The following is a 9,326-nucleotide window of genomic DNA, read 5'->3' as shown; positions in this document are numbered from 1 at the left end:
CAAGACAAGCTTCTCAATGAGTGCACACAGCAAAGGTGAGCTTGTGGTGTCTGCCAGGTATCTACTCAGGAGTTAGATCTGCTGATGAAATAGAGGGTACTAGGAGTCTTGCTTCTGGAGTGGATGAAATAGAAACAAGGACTGGAGCTCCTCACAGACCTGTAAATGCATCGCGCAGTGAATGAAGGCAAAGTAACTTTGGGAAGTTGGAGACTGGATTTAACCAAACAAATGGGACCAGGGTCCATCATGCAACGTGTATTGGGGCAGCCTGTGGTGCTGTGGCTTTGCTGCTATTGTATACATTTAGCGGGCTAGAGAGAAAGTAGCTCAGGCTTCTGCTTCTCGTGCTTTTATATAGAAGGACTATTGAGCTGACTAAAAAATATTTAGAGCTTTTGGGAAGTTGGAGACTGGATTTAACCAAACAAATGGGACCAGGGTCCATCATGCAACGTGTATTGGGGCAGCCTGTGGTGCTGTGGCTTTGCTGCTATTGTATACATTTAGCGGGCTAGAGAGAAAGTAGCTCAGGCTTCTGCTTCTCGTGCTTTTATATAGAAGGACTATTGAGCTGACTAAAAAATATTTAGAGCTGTTTGGTTCCCCCCCCCCCCCCCCCCCCTCTCTCACCACAACAACCCACTTACTCCCTTCGATATTGTACAATGACCCTAATTTAGGCTAGATGGAGTGACTAAGTAGGATGCAAGGGACCTTTTCAAGTCCAGTCTTCTGATTCTGCTGGGAAATAAGTCTCTTGTTTGTTTTGTCTTCCAGTTGCTTCAAGTTGCCACATGAGAAGAAGAACCAAGTCTAGGAGGAGGGTCTTTGCTTAAAGTTGTTACTTGAAAAATCGGCTTTTAATACTTATTGAACCGCAAGTCCACTATAGCAATGGTAGTCCAGGAAGCTGAAGGCAGCAATTGTGTTTCCTGTTGCCTTCTCTTTCCACCTTCTCTGCAGGCTACACAAATAGATCTCCTGGGCTTTCCTGCTCTGTGCTGTATTCCAACCCCCTGATTGACTCTCCTGCTGATAGGCCTCTGAAAACCTGCAACATTTCACTCTTGTTTTAACTTTCTTATTGTAAATTGTTTTTTATTGAATGTCTTTGTCCATCTTACCTGCTGCAAGATGTACTGTTCACTTTTCAGATCATCAGTTGTTATTTCGTACTGTTATCAAAACAGTACCATTTTTAGTAGAAGGTATTTAATGATGTATGCCAGATTTGTCTAGCAGTGAAACAAGTAGATTGGTGGAGAAGAACAGCATAATTTCTTGATCTGTCTTGAGCTACTGTATAAGAACTTGAAGGCTACAGATGCAAGAATGACTGAACTGATATTGTGAACCACCTAGGAGCCTACCTTTGAATGTAAGGTAGAATCCCATGTGCTAAGTCAGGAGATTAGGTCGTACAGCACTTGCAGTCTGTATTTAGTGACTTCTGAATTATGTGACAGTAAATGACATCACTACAGCTCTATTTTAACCTCTGATGGAGCTCTATCTGTAGCAAAAATGCTTTAAAGACCTATATTGTATGCATATCTTTCGATATCCTCAATTAAAAAGTATTACAGGCACTTCCAGCTGCCTATTGCGTGAAACCTAAAAGCTTTAGAAGCAAGCAATACAATGTAATAGTTTGTGGTCCTAAAGCTTTTACTCTGGAAGTGTGGAACTGTCCTCGCTAAGGTAGAAAGCACATAGTTCTGTGAAAAATCTTTGAGGCAAGCTCTGCTAGCTTAAATGAGAAAATTACTTCATGGCTTTCTTCTATCAAAAAGATTAAGAGGAAGCTAAAGGATGCAAAGAAATGGTGAGTGTGCTTATGAACAGCTAGTTTTGCATGTTGACTGCAGAATTAAAGTTTCAGATGAGCTTGGTTTGCTACCTCTCAAGATGCAGTCGTAATCAAAGTCCAGGAAAAGAATACAAAGGCTTCTCTTCTTTAGTGGAAGAGCAGTCCCATGACATGGGGAAGTAAGACTTTTTTTCTGAATTACTAGAGGAGTGAGGAGAATTGTGGTTTGCTGTTCTCCTGCCTTATGTGACACTTAATGTAAACATACATACATGCAAGATAATCCGCATCATGTTTCTGACTAGTGACCTGGAAACAAATAGCATTTAAGCTAAACCAACTATTTCTGAAGTACCAGTGTGCTTTGGCATATGCTGTTGGATCTCGGCTCAATTTCAGGTGTGATATTTTCAAAATTAGTTTTTCTGGTGAAAATAAAAATGTTGATGCCTTTTACAAAGATGATAGGAGTGCGTGGGGCTGCACAGGTGCTGAGCAGTTCAGGTTTGAAGCTAGTGATTGGTGCCTCAGTGAAGCCACAGTGAAGATGAGTAGCTTAAGCTTCTTGGTCCCATTGTTATCTTCCGGTACATCTAATCTTCATCTTCTAGGGTTGATTTGTTAAGGGGAGGCAAGGAAGAAAAATCAGCCATTCACTAGCAGAATGTTGTATAATCCTTCCCTCCTTTTCCTTGGGAATGCTTGAATTTGACTCCTACACTCTATGTTCAAAATACTGTCATTGTTTTAATTTAGTCCTGAACTGGTACTAACAATAGTCCAAACATTGCTCTGTAGGCACAGATGGTGTTTCCATATGTTGAGAGTAACATTAAAAGCGTTAACATAGGAGATATCCTGCACCCCACCCCTTCAGTGCAGACAGCTTTCAGAAAGAAAATAGCTGATAAATATTCAAGGCAGATATAATAGTGCATTGTTTGCAAGCCTGAGCATTGTAAAGCATTCTCGTATCACAGCCTGAAGTATAAGCACACCTAACCTGCTGGAAAGCTTATTGCAGATGGTGCAGTACTTGGTAACCTGCTGGAAATGGCTGAGATTCTTAAGCACATTATACAGGGTCTGGAGACCTTGCCACAAGAATTTAATGCTTCTGGTAAGCTTCAGTGCGGGCAGGATTTAGTCCACACTGACCACTGGAGATGAAAAGGGAAGTGTGTAGTGAAGAAACATGCTCCCTTTAGAACTACTTATGAAGTAAGAGGGTACTGGTGTAAGGGAAGGAACAACCATTGTGCAGGGCAGATCAGCCTGGCTGGATTTAAACTTCATGTATAGATCAAAAAGTTGAGAGGTTAAAGACTGAATTGTGCATTGTTTTTTGAATACTTGCTTTCACAGCTCTTGAGCATATTTGTAGTATGGGCTCCACCTAACTTCCTTCAGCTGTTCTCCCTGCTGCAGTGTACTTCCCTTTCCTGTGTGAGTTTTCCTTTCTCCATTCTGTTTCCACAGCAATCAGGACTTTATGAGTATAAAATCTTCGGTGGTCTTGCTGACTGTCCCCCAAAACTGTGTGTGGATGTCTATATGGACTTAGCTTTCAGAAAACAATGGGATCAGTATGTTAAAGGTAAGCTCATCTAGGCAGTTTAAAAGCAAGCTTTATGTCCACATTGACTCTTCGTGCTAAAACTTTCTTCATAGTATTTTAAAGTTGCTGCATCCAAAGACTTTGGGCCAGACAACTATCTTTTGGGATAAGGTTGCACTCTGCAAATATACAAGTAAACACTGACATGGAACAGCTAATATCTCATCACCATATAGCTTTCTTCTGGAATGAATTATTTCCATGTTGGTTAAAGCATATAATTGGCATCACTTGTTATGCTGGAGCACCTTGTAGCTTCTAGATGTTGTAATTCCTAGGTTAAATTTTAGTAGATGTTCTGGGGAGAAATGGAGATGGTACCTTTTGTGCATCTTTGCATATTGCAGTGGAGCAGTGCAATCATAGAATCATAGAATATCAGGTTGGAAGGCACCTCAGGGATTGTCTGGTCCAACCTTTCTTGGCAAAAGCATGATCTAGACAATGGCCCAGCACCCTGTCTAGCCAAATCTTAAAAGTGTCCAATGTTGGGGAATCCACCACTTCCCTGGGGAGATTATTCCAACGACTGATTATTCTTCTCAAAAATTTTCCTCTGGCTTGCACCAGTTTGATGCATGATGGAATGTCTTTTCCTGAAAGCATTGGTTATTTTTGGCACCTTTTACAACCAGAAATGGGTGTATCAAGTTGGTGACTTCAGGCTTTTGCAGAGAAAGGAATAACTAATTTAGTTGTGTTTGTTTAATGTTGTCTTTGAAAACGGGAGTTGAACCTGGATATCCATAGGATGTTAAAACATCTTAAGTCAGAAGTGACAAGGCAAGGATTCAGCTGATGTAAGCATCCAGTAATCCATTTATTTTAAAGATGGGGAGCCTTTCCCTTTTAAGCCTGTGCTTGAAATCAGTTCAGGCCAATAAAACTGAAACATGGTGAAAGTGTTTTGCTGAACAAAGAACAGTGTTAAAACACAAAGAATTGTTAAATGTTGTGCTTGATAAGTCTAGGACAGCTCTATGGTGAACGATTACTGGTAATGCCTTTGGCTATATTGATACAGAGAACCACATATTTGACTTGGGGTCAGTACTTGGTCAAGCTTAGGAAGTTGTGTCTTCATTAGTAATTGTTACTTGTCAAAATGGGCAACAGCTTGCTTGTAGCAAAGGCCGCTTTGCCATTAATGAAACAAAAAGCTGGAATGGGACTCAACGTTATCATATTGGATGTAAAAATACTATATTATCTTGAGTTACTTCAATAGTCTTGAAGTGCATTTAGAAGGACTGAATCCTTCTTAAACAAACTTTTTTTTTTTGGTAATACCTTCTTAGAGAAAAGAAAGGAAGCAGTTGGGGGAAGCTACACCCTTAAACTAAAAACTAGATAATGTTGTAGAGCTGGCATTTATATCCTTGCTGACCATGGTATCGTCATCTGTGAATTTATACTTGTGCTGGTACTTCAAATCCAGCATTTCACATAAGTTAACTCTTGAAGGGCATAAACATGATGTTAACGCTTTCCTTTTAGCTTAAAAATTGACACAAGCCCAGCCATTCTTTAGAACTGTACATATGATGAAATAGTGCTAGCCAACATTTTCAGTGTAAACAATATAAGCTTGTTTTTTCTCCTTTCACATTTAGGGAGAAAACCAGAAAACTTCCATTCAGAGCCTTCTTGCTCTTTGTTTAACTGTTTGTATTCCTTGTTGCTCTTGCAGCTGTGCAATAATGGCAGTCCAAAGAAGAGTTCTCTGCTGAACTGCTGGCTGGCATTGAAGTAAAAACATGACCAGAGTAGAAGCAGCTGCCTTTTTAGTTGAAAAGGTAACTGCTCCTGCACTAAGCATAAGAGGAGCTAATCTCTATCCTCTAGTTCTGTTCAGCAAAACTCTTTATGAAGGCCTGACTGGAGGCAGATATGGACAGGATTCTTGTGAGTACTTCAGAGGGTCGTGCTTTGATCTCTTCTTGCCAAGGCCTGAGGCCTCAGAAATTTTGTATCGATCTGCTACTGTTTTGCATTGCTGTTGGTACCCTGGCTATTTCCAAAGTAGGCTCCTGGATATCTACAAGATGTGGCCATCCTGAGGCCTGGTCTGTGCTGCAGCTGCCAATTCATCAGGGAAGCTGTGACTAAACTGTAGAGTAGCGACTGAGCTGCCGTATGCTTCTGTGCCATGGTTGGGCCTGAGCAAACTTGCTACTCCTGATTGCAACACCGTCCTGATTGAGGTCATACTTCCCAACAATTTAACAGTAGTAATTGACTGCTAAAGCAGCAAATGCAGCTGTGCCTATTATGAATAAAATGGACTTGGGATCTGTTGTAGTAATACTAAGTGAAATCTAGTTATTGATTAAAATGCACTGTATTCTGCTTTGATCAGAAGCTGTCCACTAGTATTGACAGATTAAAATGAATACAGGTGGGAAGTGACTTACCTATTGTGTGGTTTTTTTCTGTTTTTGCAAAGATACAAAGGTAGATGAATTAGTAGCTAACAATTGCATCAAGGTCTTCAAAATAGTGTCTTAAACCCTTTGAAAAAGGAAAGCTGTGCAGTTGGAAAGTAAAGCCGATAAACCAATGCTCCAGTGACCTCTGGTGGATAGCATAATGGTGTAGCTTATTACAGCACTGGGAGCATGGTGTGTCGGATACTGCTCCAGCCTGGAGAAGAGCAGAAGCTGTTTTCGTGGGTGACAGCTGACTTGCTGGGCATACAAACAGAAGCCTAGTTTGGAACATGTTATATAGGGAAAAAAATCTCCCATCTGTGGCACTCTTGTTGCCTTAGCAATGAGATTATCAGTCTGGTCTAGCCTTATTTTCAAAACCACTGAAAGTGATGTGGCAGACTGTATGCATTAGCTCTGAAGGATGTATAGCACCTCTGGCAGAGGTCTGCTCTAAAGGAGGAAAAGACCACTCTGACTGTTAATGCGAACCACCTTTCTGGATTGCACCCTTTTTAACTGCACCCATGTAATGACCGGTCCATGAGCAGACAGGAATTTAGCCTAGCTCAGCCCCATGCTTGTCAGGCCCATTACCCTGATAATGGCAGGGTTATTGTCTCAAGGGAAGAAACTGTACAGTAGACAGTTTTTCAAACTCAGTTATGTAGTTTGATTTGAACTAATTTTTCTCCTTCGTGCCATGCTACTATCTGAATCACTGCTGTGTTTTGGGGACTATTCTTAGATTATTTTTTTTTCCCCCTATTTAGCTGCCTTCTGATTGAGTTTCCAGGCAGACTGAAGGTGGTGTAATGAAGGTTCATAAACTTCTTGTTCACCATTGCCTGTATATACTGCCGTGTAATTCCTAATAGCTTTTCCAAACCTCATTAATCCCTCGTGTAACACCTCTTCAGATATTGGAACTAGGATGAGTACTGCTTTCTTTGTTAACTCAGAATCATTTACAAGGATAATGACATGCTTGTGAAAAAGCATACTGTACTTGTGGCTTAGAATTATACCGAATATGCATAGGCGAGGAAAAAGCTTTGAGATGGAAAGGCTTTGAATGAGCTAACTGTCTGAAAAGGAATTTGACTCTGCCTCCCTCCAGAACTGTTCTGATTTTGGGGGGGTTTTGTTGTGGGTTTTTTTTGTTGTTTTGTTTTTGTTTGTTTGTTTTGGTTTTTTTGTTTGTTTTTTTAATCAATGAATTCAATAGCAGCAGAAAACCAGACCACCTATTTTTGTGTATTTGGTTCCTGAACAAACCTGCTACAGAACTTTTTTTAATGTCTTCTACTGCTACAAATTTACATGCATACCAATTTTGACGAGTTGCGTGTAAAATGTGTTCGTCTCAGAAATCTGAGCAGTTCTTGATGCCACGTATGGTTCTGTTGCAGTAGAAACTAAAAATATCTAACAGTCTTCCTCTTTCAACTGCAGAACTGTATGAGAAAACATATGATGGTGAAAACGTAATCTACTGGGAAGTGAAATACCCTTTTCCTCTCTCAAACAGAGATGTATCCTTTCAAGCTTTTTGTTCTTCTTGCAGTTTTCGTCACCTGGTCATCCAGGGATCCCATGTATTGATGCTAATGCTCTGCTGCACTTGATCTGAGATCTTGCAGTCCTCATGTTGCATGAATATGTATAGCATGAAGAAGAGTGTGGGTGCCTCTTCCCACACACAACTAAAGCTCATGTAGCTGAATTATTATTCTGCAGGACTGAATCCTGTAGAAGCATAAGAAATAACTTGAAGGGGCTGGTATTTTTAATGGAATTCACTTGTCAATTCATCATATGTCAAACTGACAGTGTTTTGACATGCCTCCTCAACTTAGGATACAGTATGTCTATATTCGTGAATGTCGAGAGATGGATGTTGATGGGCGGAAGATCTGGGTTGTGTTAGCTCAAAGTGTGTCTGTTCCTCAGTGCCCTGAAAAGCCTGGTGTTATCAGAGTTAAAAGCTATAAACAAAGTCTGGCAATTGAAAGTGATGGCAAGACTGGATCTAAAGGTAAGAGGTCAAGAAAGTGTGATCACAAGTCATGTAGCCAAAGAATGTATGTCTTAGCAAAATGCACAAATTCCAGGGAGACTGGAGATTTTAAGCTAAAAACAGTTACTATAAAGTGGATGTACTGAGCGCTAGGAATACTTTAAAGTGAATGAAACTTTTGGAAACATCCAGTGCAGTGTGCTACTGTTAAGAATCTTTTATGTAACAGTTGGGCTTGTTAGTTGGGCCTAAAATGGTTTGCAATAGTCTAAATTACTATTACAGTGCACTCAGCTTCCTAGAGGTTAACTGGGAATGGCTATACTTACTTCACATTCCAATTCAGTACAAGTTGACTTTTTTGTGAAGGATTTCAAGTAGAACTGTTGTACTTGGTGCTTCAGCCGTGCCCGCTGACAGCTTCTATCATGTGGTGTTAGAGCTAATACTCAGACTATGGCTGGATAACTTTCTGGTGACTTCTCTCTCATCTCTAGTCTATATGTACTATTTTGATAATCCTGGTGGCATGATTCCATCCTGGCTGGTCAATTGGGCTGCCAAGGTAAGTAAAGGTTGACAGCACAATTGTCTTTGGCTATTCTGTTTCAACCAATATATTCGCTGCATCTATACCTGTCTTCTATGTATTGACTTTTCTAGCTCTTATGCAGTCCCATTTTTAGAGTCTTGCCATTGTCTGTTCTCATGGCAGTTGTCTTAATATTATTTTTTTAAATTCCTATCAGATTCCTTTGGTTAATCAACCAAGCAGGTAAATTTCTGCAACAAAACCAACAAATCCACGTTCCAGAGTGTATGTGAATAGCCTTAACACAAGCAAACTTCAATAATGCGGTCTGTTCTTGAAGTATTAAGGGAATGATCTGCTGCTTTGTACCAGATCTTAGAATTGTCCTGTATTTGTTTGAAGGGCTTGATCTATATACTGGAAATTCTCATCTTGCTTATACATTCTTGATTACATTATGCAAGAATGATTTTTATTTTTCTACTTTTCTCTTTACAGAGTGGTGTGCCTACTTTCTTGAAGGATATGCAAAAAGCTTGCCGTAATTATTCTAAGAGCACATAGGTCAAAGTTGATCTTAATTGTTTAATTCCTAGAGCTCTGCACTTACAGGATTGGCTATTATATATTACACTGGATAAAATCTACCTCTAATATTGGAAATAATTTTATTTTAGTTGGTTTATGCCTTGAATTTTATTAGATCTTTTGTTTCCATGTCCAAGTGAAGAGCTAGCCACTGACAAGGTGACACCAACATCAGCGGCATCCTTTTCAAAGTACTTAAGTTTAGCCTTGTCCCCCATGGTTTGCTTATGCTGATCGTCATGTGTCAGCTGAGGAGTTCTGTTGATTGAAATATTATATCCTCAGACAAGAGACAACGATCTTGCTAGGAAAAATATCTGAACTTG

At 40.0% G+C, this 9,326-nt stretch overlaps 1 protein-coding gene across 1 annotated transcript; it reads left to right on the top strand.

The window, feature by feature from the left end:
• Positions 1-563: 563 nt before the first annotated feature.
• PCTP (phosphatidylcholine transfer protein) lies at positions 564-9,066 on the top strand. Its single transcript, XM_009694836.1, has 6 exons — positions 564-588; positions 3,288-3,410; positions 7,316-7,395; positions 7,727-7,898; positions 8,378-8,445; positions 8,911-9,066. The coding sequence occupies exons 2-6, from the start codon at positions 3,368-3,370 to the stop codon at positions 8,974-8,976; spliced, it is 429 nt and encodes a 142-aa protein (XP_009693138.1). The 5' UTR covers positions 564-588; positions 3,288-3,367; the 3' UTR covers positions 8,977-9,066.
• Positions 9,067-9,326: the final 260 nt, after the last annotated feature.

The sequence above is a fragment of the Cariama cristata genome, unplaced genomic scaffold, assembly GCF_000690535.1.
Source record: "Cariama cristata isolate BGI_N322 unplaced genomic scaffold, ASM69053v1 scaffold34850, whole genome shotgun sequence".
NCBI lineage: Eukaryota > Metazoa > Chordata > Aves > Cariamiformes > Cariamidae > Cariama > Cariama cristata.
The sequence above is the reverse complement of the archived record's forward strand: the minus strand, read 5'-3'. Positions and strand labels throughout refer to the sequence as shown.

Excerpts from the sequence above, each read along its gene's own strand:
- PCTP (XM_009694836.1), top strand. The coding sequence starts at position 3,368 with ATGGACTTAGCTTTCAGAAAACAATGGGATCAGTATGTTAAAG. Across the intron at positions 3,411-7,315 it reads ATGGGATCAGTATGTTAAAG|AACTGTATGAGAAAACATAT; the intron begins GTAAGCTCATCT and ends TTTCAACTGCAG. Across the intron at positions 8,446-8,910 it reads TGGTCAATTGGGCTGCCAAG|AGTGGTGTGCCTACTTTCTT; the intron begins GTAAGTAAAGGT and ends TTCTCTTTACAG.